At 46.2% G+C, this 18,838-nt stretch overlaps 1 protein-coding gene across 2 annotated transcripts in view; it reads right to left on the bottom strand.

The window, feature by feature from the left end:
* Window positions 1-36: 36 nt before the first annotated feature.
* Window positions 37-18,838, bottom strand: part of LAMB1 (laminin subunit beta 1) — a 41,908-nt gene continuing 23,106 nt past the window's right edge. Inside the window, exons 24-33 of one of the 2 annotated variants that reach the window (XM_082759330.1) lie at window positions 11,784-12,153; window positions 10,049-10,233; window positions 8,559-8,800; window positions 6,440-6,643; window positions 5,919-6,063; window positions 4,953-5,160; window positions 4,581-4,722; window positions 3,590-3,766; window positions 2,226-2,385; window positions 37-1,297 (exon numbers count right to left, since the gene is read on the bottom strand). In XM_082759330.1, the coding sequence (XP_082615456.1) occupies window positions 1,161-1,297; window positions 2,226-2,385; window positions 3,590-3,766; window positions 4,581-4,722; window positions 4,953-5,160; window positions 5,919-6,063; window positions 6,440-6,643; window positions 8,559-8,800; window positions 10,049-10,233; window positions 11,784-12,153 (1,970 nt within the window). In that variant the 3' untranslated portion in view covers window positions 37-1,160. Of the gene's footprint in view, window positions 1,298-2,225; window positions 2,386-3,589; window positions 3,767-4,580; window positions 4,723-4,952; window positions 5,161-5,918; window positions 6,064-6,439; window positions 6,644-8,558; window positions 8,801-10,048; window positions 10,234-11,783; window positions 12,154-18,838 lie in introns of those variants that run through there. The other variant, XR_014317408.1, reaches the window with a different exon arrangement.

Genomic DNA, 18,838 nt, shown 5'->3' with positions numbered 1-18,838 from the left:
TTGAAGATTTTATTTTTAACAGCTGTTAAATATACCATCAGTGACATAACGTGTGATGTGCTGTAGTAATCAATTCCTGTTTTGGATTTTTTTATTCTAGTGTCTGTAACTGTGAAGGTTGGATGATTATTTAAATGTGCTGCTCTCCAGTTTCCATAGGTGGCGCTGTAATTCTGCTGTAGTTGCCCTGACCAGCTTCTGCTGACAGTCAAGGTGAGCTAAATTGTTGATCAAAGAACATCCAAATACATTTCTCAGGTCGGAGTTAGCAGTCAGGATATGTAAAAGCCTGCTGCAGCTGAGGATGCTAACTTGCACATAAGTTAAGGAATACCACAGATCAATTATTACGATTACTGTGTGGTTGGCTGAAGGTACACTGTGCTGTAGTAAGTTTGAACTGAAGCACACAGTTTATATGAACTGGATATCACTCTTGCACTTCAAAAAAGAAGTCTTATTTGTGTTTTGTTAAGCACAAGCTGCTCTTAGGGAGATTCAGTGTGCTGCTTTAAGAGACTGTGTACAACTCCTTAACTGCTTCACATTAAGTGCCTTATGAACTTGGTAGCTTTTTTTCTAGAGAGTCTCGATCCTCCAATGATGGTTCATCACATAAATGTGGTTTGCAGAATGTAAACCAGTCACCCCTTCAGTGCTGACCTCTAAAATCAAGTATTTCAAGTAAATTAAACTTGTTTTAAGCCTAAATGGATATCATCCAGAGGTTAAATATTCCTTGTGCAGTAAGTAGTAGGGTAATGCTAGCAAACCCCACAAAGATGGTACTTCTTCTTTCACTACTAACTGTTCTGTTGTCATGCTATAGTTGGAACCAATATTTTATTAGATCTCTAGCTATTTTAAAAGCAAGACTTGCAGAACCTGAAAGATTAATTGATTTACCATTTCAGCTACTGAAAATAACAAGGAACTTAGTGAGTCATACCAGGTACATACAGCGATACAAAAGTACTGTTTATTTTCAATGTCAAAAAGTTACTTGTCTTTGGTTCTGTGACTTAAAAGTCAATATAAAACCTGTTCACTTTATCAGGTCTTAGTGTAATGTCAAAAAAACCACAAACACTAGTGTAATACTTATTTAAAAAAAAAAAAAAAAAAGCCCCATCCTGAACGTAAGCATTTTCTGTTCCCATTTATAAGCAAGTGCTGTAAACAGCAACTTTCTGGCTGATTGTCTGTAAGAGGGAGCGAACTGTCTCTTCCAGCTCCACCAGCTGCTTGGCTTTGTCTTCGAGAACTTTTTGATTGTTTTCATACGTATTTTCCAAGTCTGTCAGCAAAGGAAGAGGAAAAACAGCGTAATTAGGTATGTTTTAATGCAGTAAAATATAAACCATAGCTGTTAGGAGTAAACTACCTCAGGATTATTTTCTTGTGGAAGAAAATCTGACAAAAAAAATAGCAAAGGCTGGAATGGCACTTCTTGTTTCCTTAATATTGGGACATAAAGCAACGTGGAAGTAATTTTCTGTAAGTGGAAAAGATATACTTTGATTCAAGTTGAAAATAACTGCCATTTTTGTGTTGACCTGAAATATCTTGATTATGACAAGCCAAAACTATTCAGTGATTCATTTTAATTGTGCAGGAGCGACTAAGGGGAAGAGCAGGTTCCTGGACTGGCAAAAACAGGAGGAAAACTCAGCTTCCTCCCTGGCAATTACGGGCAGGCTGCCCCCTCCTGCTTCAGCCGACTTCAAGTGGCAATTGTAAATGTTAAATTCTTCTGTAAACTGCAACTTCTGTATCCTAATTGCATTTTATTTCAACCTAATTGCCTTTTATTAAGATTGCCTTTTTAACGGCATTCTAGGGTGGGGTAAGGGGAATACTGTTTGAAGATGGTGTTGTGGCTAGTCTGTCAAGAAGTGGGCTGCTTTTAGTGCTGCCAGATGGGTTAGTCCTCATCCGAATCATGGTAGCTACATTTTAATTCCACTCTGTAAGGATTCTTTGGGCACTGAGAGGTGCCATACCAAAAGTTTGTGTCTCACTGTAAGTTTTAGCTCTTCTTTTTAATACAAATCTTTGATTCAAGACTATGTTGTGTCCCTAAGGATAAGAAAAGCTGTTCAGACCTCAGCAACAAAGAATTAATTTCCTTTTTCTTTTCCTGTTGCTGATGAATACTTGGTTTAACAGCATGTTAGTGCTTTGTATTCTTAAGGTAAGGACTTGCCTGCTCAGAACAGCCTTACCTTTGAGCAGCTGGAGTTTGCTGTTTGCTTGAGCCAGCAGGGCTTTAGCTTCATCTTGCAACATGTCAGCTTTCCTCCGAGCGCTGGCGGACTCCTCTGTCTTCTTGGCAATGAGCTCCTCCACCGTTTTGTACTTGCTGTTCAGCTCGGTGTTGAGGACCTGTTGTTCCAGATGCAAACACAAGATGGAGCCGTTCAAAAGACAATGCAAGGGGAGTTGCTCGATATTCGGGGTAAGCAGAGCACAGGCTGTTCGCTCAGGTAACAAAGGCAGAAACAAGGTCGGGGTATGGCCTGCTTAATACTCAAGGTTTTAAGAGCTGGCACGAAGACTGAGTTGCCCTCTTGCAGATCTGTGGCAATTCTACAGCTTTAATACTTGGCAAGGATTTACAGGATTCAGTTACACAGTTGTGTAACTCATGGAAGCTATGGCCCCTAGCACAGCTGAGGTTAAGGAACTGGCCATGCTCCTGGTTGAATGTATGCGTTTAGGGAGGAACAACCTTGCTGCCCTTTCAGAAAGAAGAGAGCAGCTGCCTGGTTTGCGTAGGTGAACGTGCTGGAAAAGACATCAGGTTGGCTTCTCAGCTGTGCTTTTTTTCCTCTGTGAGGTTAAGGAGTACTAGCACCCAGATGAATTCAACTAGCAAGCAAGTTCACGTTCTGCAGCAGTGCTGGGAGTCTCTTGGGTTTACTTGACAGCCACCTGAAATCCTACTTAGTGTGTGGAAATAATTGATTTGGTGGATAATGTGTCCCTGCCTTGACAGAAAACCTCTCTCTCTTGAGACTGGTGGGCTAATTCCAGCCAAAAGATTGCGGGAATTAAACTTCCTTTGGCAGAGTTGTCAACTGTTTGGTTAACATTCTTTTGGTATTACGAAGGTGTAGAGCAGACACTGGGAGTGCCTGCATATGGTCAGAGTGAATTTTGCATCTCTGATATTTAGAAATGAGACTGGTTTGATATTGAGCTAAGGAATCTTTGCCGTTTGATTCTGTATATGCCAAACTTTGATGTGTTTAGCCTGAACATCACTGCAGAAACAAAAATATAGATGGGGAAAAAAAGCCAATGTATTTGTGGCAGATAGCAAAGCAGAGAGACAGAACCAAATGTATGAAAGGCTGACAGTGCAACAGCAAGATGTGTTTTATGCAACTCTTCTAGAAACTGATAACTTCCTAATACTTCTCTTTGTATTTGGTACCAAAATGAGTAAAAGCAGGTATCTGTGGTAAGTGCATTAAGCACTCTTTTTGTCCTCAGTACTTGGCCAATTACTGAAGTAAAGTTCCCCTGCACAGACCTGGGGTGTGTTTTACTGGCTTTTCTTTAGCATTTTTCCCAATCTCCTCACCTGCTTAACTTCTTCAGCATTTTGTTTTGCAGTGCCAGCTTTTTCTTCTATCTTATCCGCATTCACTGAATTTGTAGCAGCCTTTTGCTTCAGATCTTCAACGCTCCTCTCTAGCTCAAACAGACGTAAAGTGGCATTGTTCAGCGTTTCTTCAGATGCTGCATTTTCAGATTCAATCTAACAGAAGGAGGGACAAAGATATGCTTTCAAAAGTTTCTAAATATAACACAAAAACTTTCTGAGTAAGCCCCGATCAACTAACTAGGTCACATCCATAGATCTGATATAATAAGTGTTACAGTTTCATTAAAAATGGACAACTGCAGTCAGGGTGAAAAAACCCACTGCTTGAAGATCAAGTGTATAGAGGGCTGCAAAAGCATTACAGAACCTCTTAAAAAATGACTCGATTGCATTACACGTGCAAGAATTGCTTAATCTGCAAACAGAACTTCACGAGTTCATTATTAAATGCTAGTGTTAAATGGCTGAAGCTGCCTGTCTCTAAGCTAGCCACACTTCATGGATATAGATATTGCTCTCATGAGACCAGGGTACAGAGTTAAAGTCTAAAAATACATTATCTGATGAGACTACAGCAATTACCACTTCAGTACAGCATTAGTTTTCTTAGTCCCCTGCTGCAGTGGATGCCAGTGCTAGATAGCACGGTTCTGCCAACACACTACAACAAACAACAATGGGGTCAACGTGTATGACTTTGTAGAGATCTTGGCACACCTGCTGTGTTAGAGAAAGCCCTAAGAAAAAGGCTTTTCTCACTCCCATCCATACTTTATGCCACTGAAGTCTAATCAGCAGGCTTGTAGCTCCCTAATCCTCTAGTTATGAATGGTTTAGATTCATTTTAAGTGCAATCTTTTATTTGTAGTACACAAGAGCCTTGCCTAGACACCCTTACATCAGTTTCAGATGTGTTGCTGTTTCTGTATCTTAAGAAAAAAATCTTGGAAATAAGGAAACAACTTACTGAGGTCAGCAGATCTTGGGTTCCTTTAATATCTTCATCAGCTTGTTTTATGGCTTTTTCAGCTGCATTTTGTGCCTTTTCAGCTTCTTCTAGTGCTGCTTTCACCATGTCTGCAGTGACTTTAACATCTGTTGCACCTTTGCTGTGGAACAAAACTATGTTAACAGTAAAAACTAAAAACACTAAAAATGCTTTACTTTGGTACAGGGAAAAGCACCAGTCATATACTGCAAAGGGCTATTTTTGCCCTTTAGTGAAGGAATGGGGAATCAACCTTGGGGTAAGGTAAACTGCATTTCCTGATAGTGAAATCAAAGCCTCATTCCAGGTCCTGGTCATTGGAGACACCCGATACAGAACAGGGTTGCATACCTTGCTTTTTTAGCTTCTTCCAGTAGCATTTCTGCTCTGGCAATGTCTCCAGCGCTCTGCTGTAGAATGACTTCAACATCAGAAAGGCTTTCCACGCGCTCACGGATGTCCTCTGTCAGGGCCTGTAGCTGCTGGGGAGTGCTTGGCATCTCCATGTTGAGGACTTCGTTAGCCACTGCCTCGATGCTGTCCAGGTCAGCACTGTCTTCTACAAGATGCACACACATGACAAAGATGTGAGTAAAGGCTTTGAACTGTCAAGTCTCAGTGCTCCAATTCTCATCCAACTGCTCCCTCAAGAAGCAAAATAATGGAAAAAATCTTTCTCCCCCAGACTAGCAGCAAATCAAGATGTAAAAACCGCTTCCTTAGGGTGAAACTTCCCTCTGATAAGAGGCCCAGCCGGCGCGTAGGCCCTGCTGGCATGAGTCTCTTGGAAGCCTTTTGAAGATCTCAGTGATTAGCTACACCGTGCTGGGGCTGGGGGAAGGGGATGCGAGCCCACAGGAGAGGAAGCCAACAGCTGCACGTAAATGTAATTGTGCTACCAGTACACAGCCCTGTGCAAACAGAGAAGGAATGGGTTTGCCACGCTGCCACTCATTAGTGAACAAGGGCCTCATTTAACCTTTCTGCTTTCTTGCAGGGAGATAACCTCACCGTTTCTGACTTTCCTCCCCTTTAATAGTACTGTGGGTCTTTCCAGCCAGAGCTTATGAACAGACTTGGCAAGCTACAGAGGTACAATGCTCTCAGCTGAAATGAACACAACAAAGTACTACAGATTGGCCTCGTTTTCCTATTGTCTTGGTTTTCTGTTTCCAGATTTCATCATACCCATTAAATCTGGCTGAAAGGAGCAGGGGATGACAGCTATTGCATTACCCTGTGGAGGATGATTTAAAAATAAAGACAGTTTTCACCAGTGAAGAATTGAAGTAGGTAATATAAGTGTAAGGTTTTTACGCATTAGGAAGTCTCTGATCTGTTTAATGAGATTTCTCAGATCTTCATTGCTTCTGTCCACTTGCTCTTTTGTAGCATTGGTTTTGAGCAAAACTTCTTGTGCGTTTTGTTTGGCTTCGTCAGCTCTCTGTTTTGCTTCAGAAACCTGGAGAGAATGAAATGGAAGGCTTGAATGCATATTGGCTTCTGCTTTAAGGCCTGTTTTACAACAAAAAATTCTCCTGGAGTCAGAGGTAACAGTAATGAGAAATGCTTCGTCTCATAAAACTCACAGAACACTTTTAAAAGCTGGCCCTGATCCACACCACCAATGCTAGTTTAAACAACTCAAGCTAATGTTTAGAGTTACGCATGAAGCTTTACTTTAGCGAGCTCCCTTTCTGAGTGGGATGATGTTACGCAACTGGAAGGAATATTCTGCAGTAAGCCAGGCACATACTTTGTCAATTAGTGCCTAAACTTGCGTTACAATTAGAAGATTTTTTTTTTTTGGTATTGTAACAATGGATTCTGCATATTACCATTCTGGAGAGTTGCTCAACTTCTGCTAAGGCGCTGAGAATGTCTCTGTCGAAGTCCATGGCTTTCTGCCAGGCGTTGTGTGCCACAGTTACCAGCCCCTTGCAGCCAGGTCCTCCGCACTTCTTCTGCCCGTCATCGCTCCGGCAGTTCAAGCCGCCGCACTCGGACTCGGCACAAGAGGCTCCTGCGGGGGTGCCACACGTCTGCAGCAGACAGAGGAGACAAGTGCAACAGTCCCGGCTTCATTCCCATCGCTGAGCTGCGAGGGTGATGAATAGGATGCTGCTCTGCCATTGTTCCTACCCCTTCCAAGTAGGGCCTCAAGTACCACAGCAAAGGAAGCTGAAGGAGAGCTGCATCGGGTCCATACCAGCACGATATTAATCCTTGTTCTGTGCCCCTTCCACTCCTTCCTGCCTTAACTGGGTAACAACCAGCTAGCTCCCAGCTGCTGAAGTAAAGGGAGGGTAGGAGGGAAGCTTTGCTTCCATTGTCCTCTTCTGCCAAATATCATCTTGAACTGGAAAGCTGCCTTTGGGCTTTGATTTCAAGCTGGAAGCTACCCCTGCCTGTATTCCTTTTGTTTGAAGCTGGTCTTCACTACTCTTGGAGGAAAAACTGGCCATCCCAAGCAGCTTTTTAAAAGGAAGAATGTATTCTGTGCAACATAGTGTTATTTTTTTTTTTTCCTTTGCTCTCTAAGCTCTCTAAGGAGAGCAAAGGAAAAGATAAAACAGTAAGAAGCTGAAATGCTCCAAGCTGAACAGGAAACTTTTTTTTTTTTTTTTTTTTTACCTCTCTGGAAAAGCTGTTCCCTTCCGAGCCATGAAGTGTTTGCTCTGGTTTCATCTTTCCATAATAACTTCCAATTTATGACTTGTGTCAATGAAGTGTTCCCAAAGAAGATAACAGGTTTGACTTTTTAAGCAAAACTACTTCAGTCAGCAGATTTTACTGGGAATATCCACTGCTTGGGCAATGAAATCACTTAAAAGCTGTAGCCAGGTGGCAAATCGGAAAATTCCCCGTTCCTGTGAGGTACTTTTCCCTTTCCACCACCCTCCTTATGCCAAATGATAGTTGCTAACTGACACGTACTTTGCAGCCTCAAATCTCACTGGGAAAACCAAGTGAGCTGCAGCTGGCTCCTGTGAAGTGTAAATGATTCCCTCTTACCTGCTTGGCATGCAACCCCGCAGTAGCTAGAAAGCAAACTTTTTTTTTTGGCGTCCTGTGATTACACCTCCGAGCAACTCCGTGTTTACTGCCTCGATAAACATCTACCCCAGCCTTTCAGTCCTCAAGAACGCATTAGGCAGGAATGCAGGGCAAGGGAAGCTAAACAAAAAGCTGCCTCTTTCTTCCACTCCCAAGAAAAAAGGCCGGGTGGGGTGACTGCAGTTGTAAAGGACCGGGGACAATTCCCTGTGTGAAGACCTCGTCCCCACACACAGGGCTGGCCCTGCCCCGAGGAGTTAATGAGCTCTCCCCTCCAGTCGGGACTTCAAGCGGGATTGTTCTCTGAATGCAGCTGCCTGGCTTCAAAGGGAAACCCAGCAAACACCCTGCCTCTCCCAGAAAAAGCCATCCTCGGTCGTATTTACAGATGAGCAGGCAGCTTCAACACAGACTGTGCCCTTTGGATTCCAGCTCCCTGCAAGTGCTGCTCTGCCCCAAGCAGGAGGATGGGAGCGTGGCGATGCCCAGGAGGGCAGCCCTGCCGTGTGCTCTGGGAAACTGCAAAATGAAGAAAGCAAGCGTGTGAGCTAAGGCTTAACAGGCTGGCTCTCAGTCCACTGGACTTGCTGAACTTTGCTTCACTTGAGAGCTCTGCCCACAGCAAAGGGATCTGGCTTAGGAGGTGAGGAAAAGACAGATGCTCTCTCAGGGCTGGGGAGAAGTAGGAGGGAGAACAACATGAAGGCCTGCTGCCTGAAAGCCCACAGGTGTCTCAGAGCCCACAGAATACCTCAAAAATCAGTGAAATGTGTGTGTTTCAGCAACAAACAGTGTCTTTCACACTGTTCAGCTCTGAACAGTTTTTCCCTGCCCGTCACTTCCTCGAAAAACCCAATTTTACTTTCGCTGGTTTTCTACCAGCAGATCCTAGCTGTGTACCTTTGTTGACATGTCGGCGAGATCCAGGCTTTGCAGTTTGCCTGCGAGTTCATCCAGGAGGCGAGAGTGCTCCTCTTGCTTAGCCTTGAACTGGGCCTCCTTCTCCTTGATTAAGTCTTCCACTTCCTGCCGCGTTTTTGCTGACAGCTCCACGGCGCTATCGGGGTGGACAGTGGAAGCATTGACCCTTTCCTCTGCCTCCAGGGACATCTGGAAATACTTGGTGATGCTGTCCAGGGCTCCTGCAGGAATCAGACAGAGCTGCTCAGAAATCTGTTAACTAACACCAAATAATTTGTGTCATGGAGGTGGGCAGACGCACAGCTGGGTCAGCAAGCTGAGCAGCACCTTAAAGCAACCACAGCCTCCACAGCTGTGGTCAGTGCTATGGTAAAGGGGACAGAATTTGGCCTGTCTTTAAAAAAAAAATCATTTTTTCCCTGGTTGAAAGTGTGTCAAATTTGCTGGATTTTAAAGTTAAGCAGTTCTCTGACCCCAGGGATTGACTGAACTCTGCTCATACTGAGGGCGAACGGAGACCCAACGTTTTAGGTTCACAGGATACCTAAATCTATTTCCTAGGGATTCACCTATGCCATTTGCTCTTGTTGCTTGCCCTAGGATGTCTGGCTTACAGTCGCTGCTTGGAAACCGGTCAGAGCTTTCCCAAGAAACAACTTTTTGATGAAAGATCCTGATTTCTGTAAGCGTTAGTTTTGGACAACTGCTGGAGAGGCCCTGAGAGGGTGTGAGGGACCCCACGGGGCAGCCTTCTTCCAGAGAATGCCACAAGCCAGGGACTCCCCGGTTTTTACATCCTTTTTGCCACACTGGGTGAAATCCCACATTCACCAGAAACAATCCCAGACTACCTGCGAAGCTGCAAATGTACATTTCTGTGTATATATATGTATGTATACTGTATTCAAATGCGTTTTAAGTCGGAATTAAGTCAGCTTTGGAAGCTTCCCAATAACTTTGTGATTTGCCTCTTTCCCCAGCCAGCTCTGATTCTGTGGTGGGGGTTTGGCACTTCATCATGCCAATGGGTACACCAGGCTTGGGTGCCTTGGAAGAATGGGGCTCTTTTATGGTGTGCTCTTAAAGACGGGGTAGTTTTTCAAACCGTTTCAAGCAATTTCACAGCCTGGGGAGAGCAAACGAAACGTGCAGGTGTATCTTGGAATCAGCCTCGCTTTCAGCTGTTGTGCCTCATCTAAAATGCTTTAATTAAAGTCTTAAAGTCTCCTAAGTTCTTGTGCCCCAAGAACTTGAGCCAGCTTTGCAATACACAGAGGGAGAGAAAGAAGGGGTGAGGGGGCAAAACAAAGCTCCTGCTGCATCAGCAACTCGGCTAACGCACGGGGAGAAGCTGCCCTCCTAAGAGCTGACTTTATTACACGTTAGAAGATTAACCCGGTATTTAAAACCGTGCACTAATTAAATCTTCAGCCACCCCACTGCTTTCTCCCCCTCCCTGCGCCACTTACCCCGCACATCAGAGATCTTGATGAACTCTAGCTGCTCTGCAAGCTCTTTCACCACACGGTCTAGGCTTTTGGCATCCGTCTCCAGCGCGCTCAGGTCACTGTCCGAGCTGTTGCTCTTCTCTGCTAAGGTTGACAGGCTTTCTTCTAAGTCAGCTATCTTAACCGTAACATCTGCTGTCAGCTTCCTGGAAAACAGAGCAGCAGGACTTACCGGGGGAGGTTGTGATTCTGTGTTGTGAGCCCCAGTGCTTGCCTTCAGTGAAAAGTAACAGTGAGAGCTGGGCCACGCTTCTCCCACGGCAGGCCCTGTCCTCCCTCGGTGGAGCCAGAAGTGATTTGTAGCAACATGCCTACCTAGAGTACTGTTTTGTTTCCTTTATCACACAAAACTACTTTTTAATCTACAGCACGTTTATAAACTCAAAGCACCAAACAGCTGCTTTGTGTAAGATTAACTGGAGGCAGATTCCAGAGGGCTGCTGTAATGCTCTGGTATCATGGCAACTGCACAGGTCAAAGTTGACTACTATGATCCATACATAATTTGCTTCTCATCCCACACAGCTACAAATGCAGTTTTGATTACTACGAGCTCATGGGACAGATTTGAACTTCGGGAAGGAGGGGGGAAAGCCAGTTTTAATACAATGGATCCTTTTAACTCCTCCATAAAGATCTCTCCTCACCAGCTGCTTCTCTAGGACTAAGAAGGAAAACCTCCTGCAGTCAGCCTCAGCAAGCAGGTCTCAGCTGGTGGGATAACCCTAAAAGGAAAGGCAAACGCACGATCCAAGGCAGAGCTGCTGCAGAACAGAGCTGGGCATTGGAAGCTGTTCCCATCCGTGGTGATCCCACCATCCCCAGTTATTCCTCACTCTGAAGGAATCGGGCAGTGTTTAATCTTTACAGCCGGTGTACATCCTTCGATAGCTCAGCAGCCTGCTGCTTTCCAGCGGTCCTCAAGCCCAATCTTTCCTCAAGAAGAGGAAGAACAAGAGCAGACACAAGCAGATGTTAGGGAGAAGCAGCTCCTTGGCTGCTCTCCGCTCCCTCGGTACTCAGAGCCCAGCCCCAGCTCTGCAGCTGGAGGGGGGGAGTTGCAGGGCACGGCGTATCCCTAATTGAGACATTTGTGGTTTAATCCTCTCCCCTTTGCTCCGTGCAGTCCCCTCGCAGTGCATAAGCAAGCCTGGCACGGTTGCACAGCTGCCTGATGTGTAAAAGCCCAAACTGCCTTCTTTAGTACACCTACCTTTAAAAGAAAAAGCGGGGCTTTACTGTGAGAAGAACGGAGACGAGAGCTGTTAGAAAGCTGGTGCTCCCCCCACCCCAAGCTCGGAAGTTTCCAGCTCATCGGCTCCATAGGGAAATCCAGGAATTTAATCTCTCCCCCTTGCTTCTCTCGCACAATAGCAGTGTTTGGCCTTTGCCCCGGGGGAGCGCAAGGCAAGCGCGAGCGGCTGGCTGGCAATCGGCTGCGCAGCGGGAGCGGGGACACCCCTGCCAGGGCACGCTGCCCGTGCTGCTCCTGCCTGCCCCGGCCAGGTTTGTGCCCAGGGGAGGGATGCTCCACGTGGCGAGGTGCTCCCCAGCACCACGAGCCGTGGTGTACCTCAGCAGGGTGTCCTCAAGCCCAGTATGGGAACAACATCAGCCACTCCGCTACACCCCAGCTCCTTGGTGTTCCCTCTCCTCCCCAAGCTGGATTTACCCCCGTAACACCCACTGCACTCACTCTGCTTCCTCAAAGAGATTCCCAATGTTCTTCAGGGGCTCGGCGGCCGGGTTCTGAGCAATGATGGTTTTAATCTCCCCGAGCTTCTCCTCCAGGGTGCTGAGCGTCTGCTGGTACGGCCCAGTGACCCCGGTGATTTTCAGGGCATTAGCCCTGTCCAGGAACTGCTGGGTCCTGTTAGCCAGCTCGCCGATGACCATGTCCCAGAGGGCGAAGCACTGGTGGCAGGGCACGCAGTCGGGGAAGAAGCCCGAGTAGCCCCGGGAGCACTTGTCGCAGCGCGGCCCCTCCACCCCCTCGTTGCAGATGCACTGCCCCGTGGCGCGATCGCACTGCGGGGTCTGGATGCCGCGGGGGTTGCAGTCGCACGCTGCCAAGAGAAAAAAAGGCACAGGTGAGGGTGGCAGGGAGACAAAATGGAAAAAAATGGCTGTGATGTGGTGAAATGAGTGTGGAAACGGGCTGTGGCTGGGTTACAGTCAGCTAATTATGGATGTGCTGCGTATGGGGGAACCAGGACGGGTTGAAAGGGGTGGGACAGGGCAGCAACTCTAGGGCAGAGCAGGAGGGCCTGGCTTGCACCTCTTAGAAATGGGCACAGTATGAATTCATCCTGAAAAGCTGACAGCAACCGAAGACAGGGACCCCAGTTTCCCTCCTACACTGAGGATCAGTAGGGCAAGGCCTCCCAGGCAGGAAAAGAAATGGCAGGCAGGCACACAGCAGAGGGTTTAAGAGCAAAACCTGAGTGAAAGGGGAAAGCGAACGAGGAACAACCATCCTCTGCATCTCCGAGCCACAGAGCTCCATGCTGCAGGATACCAGGGGTGCTAAAATTGAGGTGGTTTCAGGGAAGAACGGGACAAATCCACAGGCTAACGTCCCTTCAGAGATCTCCTACACAAAGGCCTGGCGCAGGACGTGCTCCTACCACGGGTGCTGGGAGAATATTCAGGGAAGGAATGTGAATGCAACCCCAACAGCGTACACAGAGAAGCATCGAGGAGCCTGGGCTAGTGTTTGGAGAACAGGGAAGACGTGTAAAAATCAGGCAGAAAGCTGCAAAATGAAGAACGAGGTCATGGGCAGCCCTGCCTGACTGGATGGACGAGTAAAGCCCTCCCCTGTGGATGTGAGCCCTACTACACATTGCTCAGCCCCCTCAGGTGGCAATGAGGCCGATTAACAGATTTTTGGTAAATTAATTCACACTGTTAGCACCGCAGTTAGTATTTACACCTTCCTGAAAGGTATTTTCATTCTTATTTTAGTCTTAGTTTGCAACTGCGAACACCTGCCTATCTCCCTGTGCTATCAGGCGAGACCCAGAGGCTCCTGGTGCCTGCCAAATTAGAGGGATAATGTTTGAGCAACAGCTTTTTTAACGAGCTTTTGGGAGACCAATGCACTTCTTCGGCACCAGCCTGCACGAAGAGAAGTTACTCAATTAATTCCTGAAGCACAGTCGTTTCCAGCAGCCCTCTGAAGAATAAGAGAGGCCGTGCAAACGCGCAGATCGTCCGCTTCTCCTGGTGGTACAGTAAAAACGAGGCAGGCCAAGCACACATTCCTCTGACAGGGAGAGGATCGGGGCCTGATAAAAGCCTTCGCTTACACATCCATTTACCAGGCATCCCTGGAGGAGGTTAATGGCTCCAAGCGGCCCATAAATCAAGTCGCACACCCCAAGCACATGCCCCCTTGGAAAAGGGCATGGCACAAAGCCGTTCTCAAGCTTGGGCATTGTTTGCTTCAATGTCAGCCCACGGTGGTGGTCTTGGGTTCAAGAAGCGCACAAAGAGCCTGGGCAGAACAAACGGGCCCTCAGCAAAATGACTTTTCTTGTACAGCCTGAATACGATCGGCCAGAGACAAAAATAACTTCTGCTGCCTGCACGGTCGAGCAAAATGGGCCTTTGTTCTTCGAGCTATACCCTGACACAAGAGATTGTTTTTCCTTTACATCCAGAGTGCTTTAAGTAGTCAGCTCGCCCTGGAATATGTTCCCTGCAGGCAAACTGCGGAGTTCCTGTTGGAAGGAGGTCAGTTAACCCTGCCATCAGCCAACAGGGCCCGCGCCACAATGATGGATTGTCCAAATTCCGCTGCGCAGAGAGGGGCTGAGCGACGTGTGGGTTTTCTCAAAGGGGCCGAGATCTGATCAAGTTACACGAATCCTTGCTGCTGGCAAACGAGCTCGCTGTATTTACTTGTGGATTTAAAAAGCTTAAAGTGGAAAGAAAAAACCACCACATTTTGGTAATTCTACTCCTGAATACCTGCATGTTCGGGAAAGGCAGACCCGGCTTTGGGAACATTGACATGGTAATGGGGATTACAGAATCTCTGCAGCCACAAAATGCTGGGCACGAGGAGAGGAGCATTTAAGCACTAGCTCATTTGCAAAGTCAAAACTCCACAGCTGCCTGCGGGGAGGTGATAGAAGGGAAAGAAGTAATTTATCCCAAATACAGCAGAGCAGCTGGGAGAATTACACTTCTGGAGTTCTATGAAATGTCTGAACTGAGCTTTGTGGGACCCACGAGAAAATTACACAAGGCGGAAAGAAACATTACTATGGGTTATTTCCTCATTTTGGGATTCTGCATCAAGCCCAGAAGCAGGCACTGCTGGCTCTGAGTTAGTCCAGCTGTGTGAATGCAACATATATACATAAAGAAAGCTTTCAAAAGCATTGGATGTCCTCTTTTTCATGATCTACACAAGACATAAACCACACAGAAGACCAGCTTTCAAAATAAAAGGTGGAAGTGAAGATAATTTTATCTGCATTTTTTAGTAAAATCAGGTAGTTTAAAGAAAAAGCCTCCCTTGGCACTGGGGTAAGAAGATTCCAGCCATTTTTTCCTTCCCTTTTGTATATTTTTCAGGCGTTTCTACATTTGTGGCACGGTCTCTCTAGCTGCAGCCCACAGACATCTTTACTGCAACCCTGACTGCAACATTTCTGAGGTTCTCATGAAAGCACCACTGCTCCTCTTACAGCTCACACCTTGTGAACAAACCTTTCATCTCACAAATGCCATGCACGTGCCGGTGTTTGGTTGCATGGCATCTTTTTTAGAGTCTAGGTGACCTCAGCCAAGTGCTGGAACCAGCTCCATTCCTCGCTAGTCAGTCTCGTGAGTACCTCTATCAGACAGTGGGGTCCCATTTCTAGGCACTGCACTAACAATGATATTTGGCCAGCCAGAAACCCATAGAAACTGTTTTTCTGCTCTCTGAGGCCCTTTGACACAGGACCTCCACCATCTTCAACACCTTTAGCACTGACTTTAGCTGTGGCCAGTTCTCAAAACACTTGTCCTGAAGGGAGAAAAGCACAGTGACAAAGCCAGGATCCATGGGAAAGGAAAGAAAAAGACCTTTCTTGGTCCTCGTGGGGACTGGAGAAGCAGAGGATTGCAAATAGCTCATGGAGGAATAACCACGTGCTGAGTGCACATCCACCATCCGTGATGGTGGGTGCACCACCACCAAAAGAATTAATAAGACATTTGATTATCACCGCCGATGAGTGGGGATGTGAAAACAGGAGACGCCTCGATTCTTATCAGCTGCTGGTATGAAGTGAATGCCGTGCCACAATGAGCCAGCACGCCCCGCCCAGTGCATTTTTTGGTGAAAATACCCCAGCATCACATTAATATCCAGATATTCCTCTGGCCACCCTGCGACTCAGTTCCTGTGTGGTCAACGATGCCCTTTGTTGCAGGAGTTTTTCTTCTGATATACTCACACAGGCTGAGCCAAGCACAACCTCCAGAGCAGAAATTGGGAAGAGAGGTTCAGTTTGCACTATAAAACCACACAGACATTGAGTTTACTAGGAGAGATCTAGATACCTTAACCTCTTTGGGTTGGGAAGGGCCTTCTTGACAAACAGCTGGCTATTCTTTCAGTGACAGAGGGGGAAGAAGGCCGTGGTGAAGGACAGCAAGGTTATAGGGACTGGGCTGCTTTGAAGACCACTGTTAGACACACATCGAATCTGTCCCCATGTAAGCAGGGCTGGAAACTCAAGTACCTCCCATGGAAAATACAGGGGAGTAAAAGAAGTCTTTTGAAATCACTGGCCAAGGATTCAAGGGTTTTCAAAGGAGGATTTACTATATTAAATAACAGTTTTGTGTTTTGAAATGTCATTTTGGACCTGGATGTATTGTTTCCTTTAATGGAGTGTTTAACTCCATCAGACATTCTGCTGGGGCATACTCCAATATAAATGAAATCACGCTTTTGGCAGGAAAATTTTCTAGCCAAATTCTTAGGCAGGATCTGCTGATGAGCAATTTGTGACTACAAAAGACTGCAGCTGCATCGACTCACAAACACATGTGCACACGTGAACACGCACACACAGAGTATCCATGGGTTATTTTCCTACCATCTTGATCAATACATTTCATTTTTACTTTTTTTTTTCCTTTATTTTTCTTTCAGTTGCTCTGAGAGCTCTGCTACCTTTCCCACTGATGTTAAATATTCACAACTCACTTCTGATTCAACAGCTTCAACTTAGCATATTGCTACCACAGCTGAGATGATCCAGTGGATCACACAAGGGCTGTACAAAGGGCAGTCATGGTGTTTAAAGGCTTATTAAGGGATGACAGGGAACAAGCGAGAGTCTTACATTATCCTACACAGCACTGAAGAGAAAGCATTTTGCAGAAATATTTTCTTTACTGCTTGAGATCGGGGACAGAGAGCATCAAATGTTTAACTCCTCCACAGCAAAAAAAAAAAAGGAAAACAATGAGTTTGTTCAAACACGATTTCCTGGCATCATCTCCTGGTGGTAGCGAGGCACTATGATGATAACACCATTCAGCAATTTGTAAGGTTGGAAGTTTTGCAGAGCTAGCAAATTTCTTCTGAATAATCAGCTATTGACTCAAATTACACCGTAAGCATATTGCTAACTCCTCAGCACTACGATTTTCTGTACAAGTGTTAAGATAAGATCCGTTCCAGCTTAGAATTACCAGAGCTGTGCTGCATTTTAACATGCTAGCAGGCTGTGCCAGAAGGGCAATTTTCTGGAAACAGCCAATACACGTTGCAATATTTTAAGACCACAGGTCAATTAAAATTAAGAAAGTGAAAATTGTACTTCCTTTAGCGTTGAACTTGCCTGACTTCCTTTAGAGGCTTCAAACAGGAGGAGATGAAATGTTTGCTGATCTCTCTCTCCGCACCACTAAAACCTCCTATAAAAGCAGCCTACGTGCCTGGTTTAAGATTCAGATGTTAAATTAAGACTTAGATGTTAAATTAAGACTACGAAGCCTATTCTTAAATGACAATGGGATAACTTTCAATGAAGTTTTTTTTTTTTTTTAAAGCAGGTATTTTCAGCACCAGGAACTCAACAAAGATCAACAAAAACTGAGAAAAGCAACCTTCTGCCAACGTCGGTAATGAACGCTCAATAACAACAACACTCCTTTCATCTTAGCTCTGTTAGAGTCTACTTTTTAAGATACTCAGGTCCAACACAGAAGAATATTGACATGTATGTACTTCATGTAAATGGGACCTAGCAATACAACCTAACTTTCAACCTCCTACAGTGCCCTTTCCTAACTGGGGTCTGTTCTCTTTGTTCAGTTTATTAAAACCCTAATGATACTAAAATTGTCACGTCATTTGTATTTTATGAGACACACAAACTTCACACGTATACCATACAAACACACCGTTCCAGCTGCATCTGCTGCCACGGGGTATCTCAGAGGCATCTCGGGAGCCTGGCGTCTGCTGCCAGAAACGTGCTACGTGGGCTGCAGTCGGCGCGGAGCTCAGCGTGCTGAGTCCTGCAGTTTAGTTGCCAGGCTTTGGAAAAGCTCCAGCAGGGCGCCTGGGAGCCTTGAGTTTCATGAAATTTGTAATCCTGTCATTTACTACCTTAGCAAGGATTTTTATGTGCGCGCACACACACTCATGTGCACGCTTGGGCAGAATCGTGGCTTAAGGAACAGTCTGGCAGAGGGGCTGGCTCTGCCCCACAAGCAGGCTCTTGAGCCATTTTCAGGAATTACGTTCAATTAGATGAATAATTGTCGTGCTGTGCTTACATATGGGGTAAGCAGTCTCCAAGGACACAGCCCTACAGACTCTGGGGTGCTCTCTGAGGTGTGTAATCCCCAGTGGACACCCGCAGGTGGTGGCACGAGTACTGAGGGGCTGAGGAGCTACCCAACTGTAGCTCTGCTTGCCCCAGCAGCCTGGTCCCACTGTGAGCACTGAGGAAATGCAGAGGAGAGACATCAGGAGATGCTTTTTCTCCACTGCAGGGAGCACAGACTGCAAATCTAAGCACTTAGAACAGGTACAAAAACTTCCCTCCTGATTGCCACTGCACCAGGACCCCAACCTCTTCCATCTCCTGCTTCACCGTCTCCCATTTCACAATGATTTACAGACAAAGACAAACCACAGACATCAGCCTGCAGCAGTCACAGCCGCCAACAGGGATAGTGGGGAAGCACGCCCTGGAGTCTTGTTTCCAGCAGATCGTGTTGGGACCCAGGGCCACATCCACATATCCCTGTAATTTTTTAATTTTCCCTCTTACTAACTCAAACATTTTAAAGGGTGTCACAGCAGCGTGGGCAGCACAGTCCTGATTTCTCAACAGGAGCTGGTATCTATTGGTGCCAGCAGGCCGAAGACCTCCTGTGAAGAGGTCTGACATTACCATCCCTTGAGTGATTCACCCTGTAATTTCCAACCTTGGGCAGAGGCTGCTTGCCCAGGCTGGTGGAAGAACTCACTGTGGAGACATCAGGATGGATGTACACACCTCCACATCAGCTTGGTGCCTGCAGTGAAGCTTGTTCATCAGTACTCACATGGTTCAGAGCTCTCTGACAGCCCCCAGTCCAGACTAGTTCGTGTTTTTTTTCCCAGATGCAATACAGAATGGGGCCAATCTGGCTGCCTGGGCTGAGCAAGGGCTTATCTTTGTGACAAACCCCCTTCTGTCTCTGTTTCAGCTTTGTCTTGGCTATAGGCCCCATTTAAGCTAT

This window comes from Aythya marila, assembly GCF_965140915.1.
Source record: "Aythya marila genome assembly, chromosome: 1".
Classification (NCBI taxonomy): domain Eukaryota; kingdom Metazoa; phylum Chordata; class Aves; order Anseriformes; family Anatidae; genus Aythya; species Aythya marila.
This window is presented reverse-complemented; position numbering and strand designations above follow the sequence as displayed.